The 15,073-nt window shown below is 39.9% G+C and overlaps 3 protein-coding genes across 11 annotated transcripts; 2 read left to right on the forward strand and 1 right to left on the reverse strand.

Annotated features, from left to right (window-relative positions):
* Positions 1–197: 197 nt before the first annotated feature.
* On the forward strand, positions 198–8,971 carry LOC104716835 (1-phosphatidylinositol-3-phosphate 5-kinase FAB1A). 9 transcript variants are annotated; one of them, XM_087468441.1, is made up of 13 exons: positions 198–383; positions 716–934; positions 1,013–1,717; positions 1,800–2,522; positions 3,049–3,202; positions 3,352–3,696; positions 3,823–4,608; positions 4,995–5,323; positions 5,625–5,748; positions 5,844–6,008; positions 6,465–7,835; positions 7,979–8,245; positions 8,362–8,971. In XM_087468441.1, the coding sequence occupies exons 3-13, from the start codon at positions 1,110–1,112 to the stop codon at positions 8,704–8,706; spliced, it is 5,217 nt and encodes a 1,738-aa protein (XP_087324567.1). In that variant the 5' UTR covers positions 198–383; positions 716–934; positions 1,013–1,109; the 3' UTR covers positions 8,707–8,971. The 9 variants fall into 9 exon arrangements, with proteins under 9 accessions (XP_087324567.1, XP_087324570.1, XP_087324572.1 ...); XM_087468444.1 differs by having other exon boundaries at positions 228–383; positions 1,803–2,522; XM_087468446.1 differs by having other exon boundaries at positions 228–383; positions 721–934; positions 1,803–2,522.
* Positions 8,972–9,360: 389 nt separating this feature from the next.
* Positions 9,361–11,638, forward strand: LOC104716836 (putative pectinesterase/pectinesterase inhibitor 45). The gene is made up of 3 exons (XM_010434293.2): positions 9,361–10,469; positions 10,558–10,718; positions 10,803–11,638. Exons 1-3 carry the CDS (start codon positions 9,499–9,501, stop codon positions 11,498–11,500), a joined length of 1,830 nt encoding a protein of 609 aa, XP_010432595.2. The 5' UTR covers positions 9,361–9,498; the 3' UTR covers positions 11,501–11,638.
* A 277-nt stretch (positions 11,639–11,915) lies between these two features.
* On the reverse strand, positions 11,916–13,920 carry LOC104720001 (uncharacterized). Its single transcript, XM_010437975.1, has 3 exons — positions 13,834–13,920; positions 12,918–13,715; positions 11,916–12,566 (listed from the first exon to the last, which is right to left on the reverse strand). The coding sequence occupies exons 1-3, from the start codon at positions 13,918–13,920 to the stop codon at positions 11,916–11,918; spliced, it is 1,536 nt and encodes a 511-aa protein (XP_010436277.1).
* Between the last annotated feature and the right edge of the window lie 1,153 nt (positions 13,921–15,073).

The raw sequence follows: 15,073 nt of genomic DNA on the forward strand, positions 1-15,073 counted from the left end.
ACAATGAAGGAAGCTAATAAGTAATAAGTTTATTTTTCTTTGCCAATCATGAATCTATATAAAATTTTGTTGTAATTATATTTAGTCGACATAATGAAGAATAATGAAGATCTATACATGTGATATACAATTATATTATGTAATAAAAGTGTGTATTTTAATTATAGATAGATACGTGTAAGATATAATGATATGGGATATATTCATAATATACGTGAATAAAAAGTGAAATAGAAACAAGGCAACAAACAACAAAACAAACAAAGATCAGACAAACAAGTCGTGAACATAAAAACGGGAGAAAGAAACAACAAGAGAAGAAAAGAAAAAAAAAGGCAAAGGAGGAGCACAAAAAAGAAACTGCAAATCCAATCTTTGTTTATGTAATAATCCATTCAAACCTTCTTTTATCCTAATTTGTATCTGTTCAATTCTTAAGATTTTTTTTTTTTTTTTTTTTTTTTTTTTTTTTTTTGTGTTTGTTTTCTTCTCCTCTTTGAATCTCTGTCGGGTATCCGAGAATTTCGAGGAGGAAACAAAAAAAATCTGAGTTTTTGCCCGTTCCCATTATCTCAGCTTGGCACTATTCAATGGGATTATGGTTAATTTGGTTCCTTGAAATTGATTTCATATTCTTATCCATAAGATATCTTGTGCTTTCTGTTACCATTTTGGGGTTGGTTCTTAAATTAGTTCTTTTCTTCTCCTCGCGTAGTTTAGCATTCGGAGTTTCGTGACAGCGAGAGTTGCTGGTTTCGGGTGGGGGTTTTATCGGTTTCGTGGGATCAAGACAGAGAAGGATTCGAGTTTGTAGAAATTGGAAATGAGAGATCTAATGATCTTTGAATCATATCATCGGGCATAAATTCTGGATTTTGAAGTTTGAGAGTGACCCATTTGACTTGGTCCTCGGAGATATCTTTATTCCATCCAGGTAAATAAAGCTCTCTCTTTCATGTTCGTTCAGGTAACGTTTGTTGATTTGAGTGGTTATAACTAATTTCATCTTCAGGGGATCAAGGATTAGTAGTAGACTTAATGCGACTAAGCAAATGGGTTTATTATCATCACGATGACTCTCCTTGTTGCTTCTGGAGGAGATTCAGTAAATGGATTCACCTGATAACAACAAAGCAGCGCCTAGATTTGTTGACATAGTCAAATCTTGGATCCCTAGAAAGAGTGAGTCCTCAAATATGTCGAGGGATTTTTGGATGCCTGACCATAGCTGTCCTGTGTGTTACGAGTGTGATGCTCAGTTCACTGTTTTTAATCGAAGGCACCATTGCCGGCTTTGCGGTCGTGTGTTTTGTGCCAAATGCGCTGCTAATTCTATCCCATCTCCATCTGATGAAACTAAGGATACTCATGAGGAACCAGAAAAGATTAGGGTTTGTAATTACTGCTACAAACAGTGGGAACAAGGGATTGTTCCCCCTGATACTGGTGCTACTATTATTAGCCTTCATTTTAGTTCGTCCCCTTCTGCTAGAAGTGTGGCAAGTACTGCCTCCAACTGCACCTCTAATAGTAGCAACTGCACCCTTGATTCAACTGTTGGACCGTCCCCTAAACCTAAGATGAATCCCCCGTCTAGCCGTCGTGTCTCGGCAAACATGGATTCTGAGCAGCAGAATTCATCATTCCGTAGGAGCTCAGATGCTTATGGGCATGTGTTAGATTCTTCTGAAAATCAAGTTGAATTCTTTGTAAACAGGTAACTTTTTTTTTCTTTTCTTTTCACTATTTTGTCTCAGTTTGAATTTATCTGTTCAGTTGCTCATTTTTGCGAGGATTAGTAGTGGCAGGAGTGATGGTGAAGCTGATGAGGATGACGATTATCAATCTGATTTTGCACAATCTTACTCTCAAGGAAATGACTACTATGGTGCCATCAGTCTTGATGAAGTAGAACATATCTATGGGTCACATGAATCTCATGACGTTGGTGTAAATATAGATCCAAACATAGGTTGCTTTCCCCCTGATCAAGATCTTGACTCACTGGATACGGAGACGATAGATAAAACTAGACTACAAGGGAATGAATGGAACGATGTGAAGGAGGGAAGCCCTCCTTGTGAAGAGTCCTTTGAGCCCGAAGTAGTGGATTTTGAGAGCGATGGGCTCTTATGGTTACCGCCAGAGCCAGAGAACGAAGAAGATGAAAGAGAAGCTGTGCTATCTGATGATGACGGTGATGAAGGTGATAGAGGTGATTGGGGGTACCTTCGCCCATCGAATAGCTTTAACGATAAGGAGTTCCACTCTAGGGACAAGTCCAGTGGTGCTATGAAAAATGTTGTGGAAGGGCACTTTAGGGCTTTGGTAGCGCAACTTTTGGAGGTTGATAATCTACCTATGGTCAATGAAGGCGATAAAGAGGGTTGGCTTGATATAATTACATCATTGTCTTGGGAGGCGGCAACGCTTCTCAAGCCAGATACAAGTAAAGGTGGAGGAATGGATCCAGGAGGATATGTGAAGGTCAAATGCATCCCTTGTGGCTGTCGCAGTGAGAGGTGACTTTTTTGGACCCTTCATATGGGATGTTTTCTGTGCTTGATGTTTGTTCTAGATACAGTGACATATATGGATTTTTCAAGTACTACTCGTGCTTTTGAACTGTATGATTAATATTCTGCGCAATTACATAATGGTTGACAATTTCATCCATTCTCCTTTAGGATTAACTTTAATGACATTTATGTTGGATTTACGAGAGACTGTTCCTGGATTTGCATTCATCAATTATCATTATCTAAGTGCTCACAATTTCTATATGTAGGAAGAATATTTAAACACTTCTATTTCGTTATTGTCCGTTATTGATAGTTTCACTACGTAAATTCTAGTTGAAAGTATTGTGCTTTATATTAGCTTCATGTTATTGTCCGTTATTGTTCGTTATTGTCCGTTATTGTCCGTTATTGTGCTTTATATTTTAGCTTCATGTTTGTGCTGTGAATATTTTTGTGAGGATCTATTCTCTGTCAACTGACTCCTAAACTCTGCAGTACTAATTAAACTGGGATGGTATTTTTTTAGTATGGTCGTGAAAGGAGTTGTTTGTAAGAAAAATGTGGCTCATCGGCGAATGACTTCAAAGATCGAGAAGCCGCGTCTGCTAATCCTTGGAGGAGCTCTGGAGTATCAGCGCATTTCTAACCAGCTGTCTAGTTTTGACACTTTGTTGCAACAGGTCTGAATTTTTCTTCTTCTATATTTTTCACTGTAACTATGGACTTGAATCCTTTGACTGAAAGAAAAGGAAAAGCATAATTCTGTCGCTTTAGAGATGTAGGTGGTTAGAAATTTCTGCATTATTAAAGGCTATCTCTGGTGTTTCAGGAAATGGACCATTTGAAGATGGCTGTTGCCAAAATTGATTCTCACAATCCCGACATTCTATTGGTGGAGAAATCTGTCTCACGGTTTGCTCAGGATTATCTTCTTGCAAAGGACATATCTCTTGTGTTGAATATTAAAAGGTCCCTTCTAGAACGCATATCACGCTGTACTGGTGCGCAGATTGTCCCTTCGATTGACCAGCTCACATCACCAAAGCTGGGTTATTGTGACCTGTTCCATGTGGAAAAGTTTGTTGAGAAACATGTTAGTCCTTCTCAAGTTGCAAAGAAAATGGCCAAGACTTTAATGTTTTTTGATGGCTGCCCTAAGCCTTTGGGTTGTACGGTAAGTTCCCCAACATGTTTTTGGTGTTTTAAGACATGGGATCGTTAACCTGTTATAATGACTATGCATATATCTGATTTTTATAAAAAAAAGTTAAAGTATGGCTGCTTGATCTGGTTTTTTCAGATATTGCTCAAGGGGGCTCATGAAGATGAGCTAAAGAAGGTGAAACATGTGATTCAGTATGGAGTTTTTGCAGCATATCATTTGGCTCTTGAGACATCTTTCCTGGCAGATGAAGGTGCTTCCCTGCCAGAACTTCCTCTGCAGACCCCAATTACAGTGGCTTTACCTGATAAGCCATCAACAATTAACAGATCAATATCCACAATACCTGGTTTTTCTGTGTCAAGTGCTGAAAAGTCTCCAACTACTGAATTAAGGGATGGGCCACATAAAGCCAGTGTCGACCTTACTGGTAATTTCACTTCTAGTAAGACTGATTTACAAGGGAGATTGGATGGAAACGACAGGATTGACCCATCTGAAAATCTGCTTCACAACTTGGATACTGTTTACTGTAAGCCTCCAGAAATTATTACCTCTAAGGAAGATGGGTTAGTTCCTACTCCAGAACCCAGGCAGCTATCGTTTCACAAGGAAGAACCTTCTGTTCAAAAAGATGAGTGGTCTGTTTTACCCTGTGCCACAGAACAAGTAACCGATGGTGCTTACACGGATCAATCCACAGTAACAGGAGATCAGAATTGTGGTAGACAGGAACAGATGGACTCTTCAAAAGGAGACTTTCTTCCTTCAGCATCTGACCATCAAAGTATATTGGTTTCCTTATCAACAAGATGTGTGTGGAAAGGATCTGTGTGTGAACGGGCTCATCTACTTCGTATCAAATACTACGGGAGCTTTGACAAGCCTTTAGGACGGTTCTTAAGGGATAATCTCTTTGATCAGGTACCTGTCATTTTAAGTGTATTGTTTATCTCTTAGTTTTTAACACACCATGTTTCTTTTAGCCAATGGTGAGCAAATTGAACCAGGTGGACCAGCTAATCCAACTAAAGTCCTATGGACACTTGTTACCTTTTTATTTTTACGTGGATAATTTTGGAAGCAATTTAAATAGGTTCCAGATTCATAAAATCATAAAAGCAATCCATGAAATAGTAGGAGGGTAAGTTTAAGAGAGTGAAACTGGAGGGAAAAGCAGAAAATGACATTAATATGGTTCAAAGAATCCAGAATAATAAATGTGTACGACCAGAGGTTAATAAAACCTATCATGTTGGTATAAATTTCTGGTTATTAATAGCTGACGCTTGTCATAATCTCTTGTTCAGGATCAGTGCTGCCCATCATGTACGATGCCAGTGGAAGCACACATTCATTGTTATACTCATAGGCAAGGTAGTCTGACAATATCTGTTAAGAAATTACCTGAATTGCTACCTGGGCAACGTGAAGGGAAGATTTGGATGTGGCATCGATGTCTGAAATGTCCTCGGATCAGTGGCTTTCCTCCGGCCACACGCAGAATTGTGATGTCAGATGCGGCGTGGGGATTGTCTTTTGGCAAATTTTTGGAGCTGAGCTTTTCTAACCATGCAGCGGCTAGTCGTGTGGCCAACTGTGGTCATTCCCTTCACAGAGACTGTCTCCGGTTCTATGGGTATGTAGAAATGCTTCCTAATAAACACTTCCTCTGCAGACTGTTTCGCTTGTTGCATGTTACTTTTTTTTTTTACTTCCAATATATCTGATTCTCAAGTGCATTGCGTAATGCAGTCAAGCGTAACACTAATACACTTTACATCAGATATATAGTCTAGATAGGCTCCGCGTAAGTGGTTGTGTTGATCATTCACATCCTGAATCCATAAGTATCAGTCTATGTTTGAGGGTGGTGGCCTTGTATTAAACAAGCTTGAACATGTCAGTACTGAGTGTCGTATATATTTTCCTCACTACAGTTTTGGGAGAATGGTGGCTTGCTTCCGCTATGCGTCAATCAACATTTATGCAGTTTTTCTGCCACCATCAAAACTTGAGTTCAACTATCAGAACCAGGAATGGCTCCAAAAGGAATCTAAAGAGGTCACAAGTTTCCCGTCTATTTAGTCAAACATTTGTACATGATAAACAAAAGCAGGAGCTTTATATTACTTATTTGTCATGTTTGTATACTTTAGGTGATTCAAAAGGCAGAAGTCCTTTTTAATGAGGTTCAGGAGGCTCTTGGTCAGATTTCAGCGAAAACAATGGATGCAGGTTCCAAGGGCAGCACTCCCAACAAGATAAAGCTTTCTCTTGAAGAACTTGCAGGACTTCTTGAGCAACGTAAAAAGGAATATAAGGTAGCCTGTCATGCAACTTACACACCGTTAGACTTGAGAAAAAACAGAGTTGCATGTGCTTGGTGCATGTCATCACTCACTGTCACACTCGCACTCACCAACCACCCGCACACACACCTACATGTTTAAATGTGGACATTTTTGGTATATACATATTGATAGTTAATTATCAACACCCGAATACAGAAACGCATATCCACTTTTCATGTGTCAACTACTGTTACTGACACTGTGAATAGACTATTTCTTCATTACACTCCTAGTGCAGTACTTGGTTGTGCTCAAAAAGGGATCAAAAAGTTCCTGTCAATTGTAGAAGTCTGTTTCATGATCTGCTGGCCTTTGTAGGCACGCGTATTTTACTTAGTCTCTGCACCTGTAGTCCTTTCTACAGTGTAGGATGATTTTTCTGTTTCCTCTATATGCAATACTAATTGAGGCTGTTGTGGGTTTCAGGAATCATTACAGCAAATGTTAAGTGTGTTTAAGGATGGACAACCTACTATTGATATCCTTCTGATAAACAAACTTCGAAGACTGATACTTTTCGATTCATATGCTTGGGATGAATGCCTAGCAGGGGCTGCCAGTATGGTAAGATATAACTATTCTGAAGCTCCGAGAAATTCTGCCCCAAAAGTTATGGGTCGCAACGTTTCTTTAGAGAAGCTTGGTGATGAAAAAATTAGGTCGATACCAACCCATGTTGATTCGAGTGGCAAAATTGCTGCTATTCCTGAAGATGTAGGCTCAGACGTGCCCCAAGATTGTAGGATGGAGTTCGAGCCTAGTGAAGGTGGCAAAGATAATTTTGCGGAGCCTGCGCAGGATGTTAAAACAGTACTCTCTGAGAGCCAGTCTCAAGCAACAGATTTATATGATACTCTTGATGCAGCATGGATAGGTGAACAAACTATTTCAGATAATTGTATTGCCCGTCCGCCTAGCAGAGCTGCTTCAGCAAATGAAACTCAGATTCCTGATTTAAGGCTATTGGGTTCAGAAAGTGGGCTGAACATTAAAGGCGTCCCTAGCAGTGATGAACATACAACACAAGTTCAAATGCCTTCTCCTAGTTTCTACTATTCACTCAACAAAAATTATTCGCTTAATTCTCGCAAGCATATTATGGCTGAAGACCGGCCTGTCTATGTTTCTTCATATAGAGAGCTTGAATGGCGAAGTGGTGCTAGGCTGCTACTTCCTCTGGGAGTTAATGACTTGGTACTGCCAGTGTATGATGACGAGCCTACTAGTATCATAGCTTATGCCCTTACATCATCAGAATATAAAGCCCAGATGTCTGGATCAGATAAGTCAAGAGATCGCTTGGATAGTGGAGGTTCCTTTTCACTTTTTGATTCTGTTAATCTTCTCTCATTGAACTCTTTGAGCGATTTGTCAGTCGACATGAGTAGAAGTCTTAGCTCTGCTGATGAACAAGTCTCGCAGCTTTTACAGTCTTCACTTTATTTGAAAGATCTGCATGCTAGAGTTTCGTTTACAGATGAAGGTCCTCCTGGGAAAGTGAAGTACTCTGTGACATGTTATTATGCTAAGGAGTTCGAAGCCCTGAGGAAGATTTGTTGTCCTTCAGAAACAGATTTCATTAGATCTCTTGGTCGTTGTAGAAAATGGGGAGCCCAGGGTGGAAAGAGCAACGTTTTCTTTGCAAAAAGTTTGGATGACCGTTTCATCATCAAGCAAGTTACAAAGACAGAGCTTGAGTCCTTCATCAAGTTTGGGCCTGCGTACTTCAAATACCTGACCGAGTCCATCAGTACTAAAAGCCCTACAAGCCTTGCAAAGATCTTGGGCATCTATCAGGTACAAAATAGTTGACTAACAATCTCTCTGAACTACATGATATAATTGAGAATGCTTTTGTTCGACTCAAACCGTAGTTTTTCTTGTTCTTCACTTTTGTTGATATTTAGTGAGACTCATAGTTCTTTGCTAATTCTTTCAAGGTTTCATCCAAACACCTTAAAGGAGGAAAAGAGTTCAAAATGGACGTCTTGGTGATGGAGAATCTTCTGTTCAAGCGGAACTTCACTAGGCTTTATGACCTAAAAGGCTCCACACGTGCTCGTTACAATCCTGATACAAGTGGTAGCAATACAGTTTTGCTGGACCAGAATCTTGTTGAAGCGATGCCGACATCTCCAATATTTGTTGGGAGCAAGGCAAAGCGGCTTCTTGAAAGAGCCGTCTGGAACGATACATCCTTTCTTGCTGTAAGTTTCTGGTTGCTAATCGTTCTTTAATCCCTTTCGAAATACTGAACTTGTTTGTGGGCTTTACATAGTAATACTGATGCAAGACATGTCTTGGTTTGTTCTTTTGGCTCAAGTCGATTCACGTAATGGACTACTCCTTACTAGTCGGGGTAGATGAGGAACGAAACGAACTGGTTCTAGGAATTATCGATTTCATGAGGCAATATACCTGGGACAAACATCTGGAGACTTGGGTCAAGACTTCAGGGCTCCTTGGAGGACCAAAGAACTCATCTCCCACAGTGATATCGCCGCAGCAATACAAGAAAAGATTCAGGAAAGCAATGACGGCTTATTTTCTGATGGTCCCTGACCAATGGTCGCCTGCAACGGTAGTGCCAAGCAACAGTTCTTCAGCAGAGGTGAAGGAGGAAGAAGAGCGAGACAATCCTCAAGCAACAGTTGGTAACAAGTCCTGAAGCATTTTCTGCAAGATACATACAGAATCAATATTCAGTTAGCCAATATAGTTTTTTATTTTTTGGTTGGAATGGTCCTTGGGTAATTTGTGTTTATGTACTACCCTTGGCCTTAGGTGTGGCATATGCCTCTTCCATCGCCTTTTGCATCAGAATTAATAAAAGCAAGATGCAATTGTACATACACTGCTTCAATCTTTTAGTGTTGTTCAGTTACTTTTGTTTACTAACATTTTGCTCAGTAAGTAAGTGCGTCAACTGCCTATAATATTATTTTCATTTTTTATAACGCATGCATTTTTTTTAAAGATGGGATCTTCAAGAACTTGAAGGTCTTTAACATTTTAGAATTCATATTAGTAGCATTGTAAGATCAGATTGAGTTCCAAATTACTACTTGAACTCTATTTATACTCCATCCAAACGCATCAGATGTAGGGCATCAAACCACCAGCAGACGATTAGATTTAGAACTTGAAGTCCGTCTTTTGGAGAGGTTTCTCTACTTTATGATGTATTGGGGGACTTCTTTTTGACTTCTCACTTTTAAGTAGTCATACATTTTCTTGTTTCATATAGGAAAGCTAATATTAGAAAGCATGGTATTGGCTCATGAGAGAAACAATATACATCAATCAAAACAGAGGAAAATATAATAAACACAGGAAAAAAAAAATAGAAAGATCAATCTTCCAATTTACCCTCCCTGCCCTAGCTTGCTTCTAAGGCAGAGGAAAATTCATATTTTCTTCTCTCAAAGTAAAAAGACAGAGGAAAACGTTTAAAGCAAAAATGGCCTTTCAAGACTTCGACAAGATTCAAGAACGCGTAAATGCAGAGAGAAAACGTAAATTCAGGAAGAGAATCATCTTGGGAGTCGTATCTGCGCTTGTTGTTGTTGCTGCCATTATTGGAGGTGCTTTTGCTTATGTTACATATGGAAACAAAACTCATGAACAAGCGAAAACTACAAACAACAAAACTAAGGATACCCCCAAGAAAAGCGAGAGCCCGAGCCAGAAACCTCCATCATCCGCTGCACAAACTGTGAAACCTGGCCAGGTCGATAAGATTATCCAAACACTTTGCCATTCAACTCTTTACAAACCAGTTTGCGAGAAAACTCTTAAAAATGGGACAAAGAAAGATCCTCCTTTATCTGATCCTAGGAGACTTTTAGAATCTGCGATTGTAGCTGTCAATGAAGATCTAGACAGAGTATTCAAAAAGGTTTTGAGCCTGAAAACAGAGAACAAAGACGACAAAGACGCTATAGCGCAGTGCAAGTTGCTTGTGGATGAAGCTAAGGAAGAACTTGGCACCTCTGCGAAAAGAATCAACGACACTGAGGTTAATAACTTTGCGAAAGTAGCTCCCTATTTGGACAGTTGGCTAAGCGCAGTCATGTCTTATCAAGAGTCATGTGTCGATGGATTTGAAGAAGGGAAACTCAAAACCGAGATACGTAAGAATTTCAATTCTTCTCAAGTTTTGACAAGCAATTCACTCGCGATGATAAAATCTTTAGACGGATACCTTACCTCGGTTCCAAAGGTTAAAACGCGACATCTTCTTGAATCAAGATCTTCAGCTGTAAAAACAGATCATACTACGTCTTGGTTAAGCAAGAAGGAGAGACGAATGTTAAAAGCTGTTGATGTGAAAGCTTTGAAACCTAATGCTACAGTTGCTAAAGATGGCAGTGGCAATTTCACAACCATTAACGATGCACTTAAAGCCATGCCTGCTAAGTACCAAGGAAGGTACTAACCAGTCTCATATTAATGCTTCATATTTTATAAACAAAGCTTCCAGCTAGGCCTAGGCTTTATGCTTCATATGTTTTTGTAGGTACATCATCTATGTCAAACATGGAGTTTATGATGAATCTGTGATTGTTGACAAGAAGAAAGCTAATGTTACAATGATCGGTGATGGATCACAGAAAACGATCGTGACGGGAAACAAAAGCCACGCAAAGAAAATTCGAACGTTCCTCACAGCAACATTTGGTATAACCCTAATTTTGCTTAAAATATTTCAAAGAGACAACTGAGAGGAGCAATAACCTTATTTGTGCTTGGTTTACTTTATAGTGGCACAAGGAGAAGGATTCATGGCACAATCCCTGGGGTTTCGGAACACGGCTGGGCCTGAGGGACACCAAGCGGTCGCAATACGTGTCCAATCCGACCGTTCGGTTTTCCTAAACTGTCGATTTGAAGGCTACCAAGACACATTACACGCATATACTCACCGCCAATATTACAGAAGTTGTGTCATTGTCGGAACTGTTGATTTCATCTTCGGTGATGCGGCCGCCATATTCCAGAACTGTGACATCTTTATCCGAAAAGGTTCACCGGGTCAGAAGAACACTGTGACGGCTCAAGGAAGAGTGGATAAGTTTCAGACGACAGGCTTTGTGATTCACAATTGTACAATAGCTCCAAACGAAGATCTGAAACCCGCAAAGGCACAGTTCAAGAGCTACCTTGGCCGACCGTGGAAAAAACATTCTCGAACCGTCGTGATGGAATCAACAATCGAGGATGTGATCGATCCTGTTGGTTGGTTAAGATCGCAAGACACGGATTATGCTGTCGATACATTATTTTACGCGGAATACAATAACGACGGTCCAAGCGGAGCAACCGCTTCTAGGGTTAAGTGGCCTGGTTTTAGGGTTATAAAAAAGGAAGAGGCGATGAAATATACGGTAGGACCATTCTTACAAGGGGAATGGATCAATGCGATAGGGTCTCCGGTTAAGTTTGGCCTTTATGAAGCTTGATGCTTGCTATAGACGTAAAGTGGTGACTTTTTTTGTTTTTCTTTTAATTGATGTGGGTAAAGATGATATTGCATCTTGGAGATACAAGATTATAGAACATAAACATAGTTGAGGTAAAACTGAATGATTTGTTCTAAACATAGATTTCTACTGAATTTTTTTTTGGCACGAACAAGTTCTAAGGCGCTTTGTGATGGAACGGTATTCTCATTTTAAAATAAAAATGGATGCAAATATAACATAACTTGTATTGGCGGTGATGAGATCAGTTCATCACTATTACACAGCAATTGATGCATAGCCACAACATTAGTACATAGTACATACAGAAAAAGTTTTCCGTGATCCCAAAAGATGATTGAAGAAATAGCTTAGTACAACACAAACATAAGCAAAAATAAACGTGTGTTGTCGGCTAGCCTGTAGTGTAGTCCAAACCAACAAGCTCATGGATCGTATAGCCGTCAGCCACAGCGGCACATATGGCGTGCGAGCATGGTATACCCAACAAATTATACTCCCGGCAAGTGCATGTCCTTTGCTTTAGATTGACATGGAATGAACGTCGTCTAGAATCGCCCCTCACATCGTACTCAAATGCATCAACACGCTGAGTTGTTAACCCCTCGGAGATCTTTAAGTTTTGGCAAATCCGTTCGCGAACCTTTGGAGGATATGAAGATATATCAGCCTTCACAGCCTTTAGCCTCACTGCGAACCATGTCAGCAAGGTTGTCCGGATAAACTCCAGCAGCGGTATTATGGGCAATTCTCTAGCTTCCTTTACGACGGAATTAACAGATTTGGCAACATCACACGTCATAATATTGAACCGGTTACCCATGAAATGTGACCGCGTCCAATGGCAAAAACCTATCCCCTCTAGATAGTTTGCACACTCTGGCTCAATCCTACCAATCTCGGCAAAGGCTGCATGAAAATCGTCTACACGATATGCACAAGCAGCTTCAGATACAAGGTCAGCAAGATCATGATTGTTGAAGATAGTGCAAACCTCACGGTGCAAGTGAACCACACACGCCCCATGCGAGGATTTAGGATATACCTAGCTACAACAAAACGAAAGACTCGTGGTTACTTTCGGCGGCTATACTCTCTTGAATCCACATAATGGACGCATTACATACGCTGAACAGTTATATATCATGGCTGGCTTATTAAATGATAGCATTATTAGAACAAATACTCCTGTTATCAAAAACATAATTCACTAATTTGTGCGACGGTCTAAATGACTTTGCAACTCAAACTAGCAACCAATATATTATAACAGTCTCTAACCAAATACTAAAAATATGTTTGACATAAATTAAACTCCATGTCATAATATATCTATAGTAACCTTTTGAAACCTTTTCTACAGTAACAGATGCATAAATTCGTTACGATAACTTACCCGGCGTATGCCAGCGCAAATTGAGGAATGCCACTCCGAAACAAATACCAAATCATCACTATCTGGTATGACCGTATTGAGCATGCGGAAAAACCAATCCCAAGCTTTGTCATTTTCTCCGTCAACAATCCCAAACGCCAATGGATATTCCTGAAAGTTAGGATCTTGGCAGCTTGCGATTAGGAGGCAACCCACGAATCTCCCACGTATAGGAGCTGCATCAAGGATGATGACACGACGCATGGATGCGAACCCACTCAACGAGAATGAGAATGCTAAGAAGAGGTATTTGAACCTATTAGTTTCCATATGGAGGTGCGTAATGGTTCTGAGATAAGCCTGACCCAGACAATAGAAGTAAGAAGGAAGTAATGCGAAACTGTTATCAGGTTCTTGTGATTCCCACGCTTTCCAGTAAGACACCATCGCCTTGTGATTGTCTAAAAGAAGCTTTTGAAGATCAGTCGCCTGAGCAAACTTTGATTTTTTTAAGCTCCTTAAGAAGTTGGTTTTCGCCTGTATACGGTATGCACTACGATCCTCCTCATCCTCAACGGAGCATATGTGTCTTAGGTTTGCACTCGTAATCTGGTAATTTTCAGAATCTTCTAGCTTGACAATATACACACGCCATGGACACGAATCAGATATGCAGGTCAACGTAGTCAGCTTCTTTCCCATACGATGGAATTGAAAACGCCTATTCATTGCGTATTCAGCAAGTTTGGCTAGGAAATCACGTTTGTTTGTGAAGACATGTCCAACAGATATATCATCGCCTTCGTACTCCACTGCAGTCTGCAAACCTCAATGTCATTGTATTAAAAAAAAATCAATCACGCTAATATTATAGTTCTGTCACAAAATATCATATCATTAATTAATATGCATATTAGTATATTAGTATATTACATACCTCAAGTGCAGATGATGTTCCATATACATCATCTCCATCACCATACTGTTGCCAATAGTTGAAGCCATAGTCATCATCTTCTTCCATCACTTTTTCCTCTAGGATTCATGACGCATTAGCATCAACTGACTGTTCAACGGACAGTTCGGAGAGATATAGTGGCACCTCGCTCGTCTCCTCATGCATAGCCAAGCATATTTCCATAGTCTCGTCGTTTGTCACTGTCACAAGGCAAGTCTGTTTCCATGCGGCGCTACCAACATCCATCCACTCTGGCCATTGAAACGTCAGGTACACGTCATGAGAGAGCCCAAACTCATCCATGATAATCTCTCGACTGCGTGTTAGCCCGTCCCCGTGACGAACTTTTAGTTTTTTCACAGTATCTCTTGAATTGATTATGAAAATCCAACCGCAATCGGAAGTTTGTGCCCATCTCCCGTTGACCACGCGAACTAGTCGATCCGCCATCTGTCCACATAAATTAAAAGCGAAATCATTTGGTATTACTGTATAATATTTATATCAAAGGTTAAAAAGCAGATGAAGACAGAGCACTTACTTTTTATCTGGAAGTTAGGTGTCTCTCTCCTTCAATTCAATTTTGGAATGTTAACAAGTGTAAACGGTGTTTATATAGTAGAGTAGGGGTTCGAAACATATACATGATTCATCTGTTTATAACTTAATATATATTTGACGCCATAATTTTACTCTCTTCTTCTTTAAAAGCAATCATTTCACTGAGTAGCCTTTGTTATCCTCTGTTGTATCAGTCATATTCGTAGGGTAGAAAAATGTCACGCCACTTTTCATTGGGTAGAGAGATATATCCGCGGCGCAGTATCTGTACCTGTCGTTGAGAGTTGAGACCCACTTTAGGGTTCCACCTGGCACTTACTTTCCCTAGGCATAAAAAAATCTCCTTCTTTGCCATCAGTTTTTTTTTTCTTTTTTTTTCCGGTATTCATGTGTTCACAACTTCACATTTCACAAATACGAAAATTAGAATTTTAAACCGGACGGTTTAAGCGGGTCAATATCTTGGTCCATCAAAACCGGGCCAAACTAACGGTCAGAAATGTAATCCTTTTACGCAACTATTGTAAGCTTTTACAACTTATTTTACTCGGCTGTGTAATCTACATCACTTCGTTATCATTTCACTACGTCTAATATAACTGGTTGCTTCAATTAACTCGTCCAAAACATCATTACTCCACACTTTAAATCCCTAGCT

This window comes from Camelina sativa, chromosome 10 (genome assembly GCF_030686135.1).
Source record: "Camelina sativa cultivar CO46 ecotype springtype chromosome 10, ASM3068613v1".
Lineage (NCBI taxonomy): Eukaryota > Viridiplantae > Streptophyta > Magnoliopsida > Brassicales > Brassicaceae > Camelina > Camelina sativa.

Coding starts and splice junctions, on each gene's coding strand:
- LOC104716835 (XM_087468441.1), top strand. CDS start 1,110: ATGGATTCACCTGATAACAACAAAGCAGCGCCTAGATTTGTTGACATA. Junction 3,203..3,351: donor TTGACACTTTGTTGCAACAG/GTCTGAATTTTT, acceptor CTGGTGTTTCAG/GAAATGGACCATTTGAAGAT. Junction 5,749..5,843: donor TCCAAAAGGAATCTAAAGAG/GTCACAAGTTTC, acceptor TGTATACTTTAG/GTGATTCAAAAGGCAGAAGT.
- LOC104716836 (XM_010434293.2), top strand. CDS start 9,499: ATGGCCTTTCAAGACTTCGACAAGATTCAAGAACGCGTAAATGCAGAG. Junction 10,470..10,557: donor CCTGCTAAGTACCAAGGAAG/GTACTAACCAGT, acceptor ATGTTTTTGTAG/GTACATCATCTATGTCAAAC. Junction 10,719..10,802: donor GTTCCTCACAGCAACATTTG/GTATAACCCTAA, acceptor TTTACTTTATAG/TGGCACAAGGAGAAGGATTC.
- LOC104720001 (XM_010437975.1), bottom strand. CDS start 13,920: ATGGAAGAAGATGATGACTATGGCTTCAACTATTGGCAACAGTATGGT. Junction 13,716..13,833: donor GAACATCATCTGCACTTGAG/GTATGTAATATA, acceptor TGAGGTTTGCAG/ACTGCAGTGGAGTACGAAGG. Junction 12,567..12,917: donor TTTGCGCTGGCATACGCCGG/GTAAGTTATCGT, acceptor TGTTGTAGCTAG/GTATATCCTAAATCCTCGCA.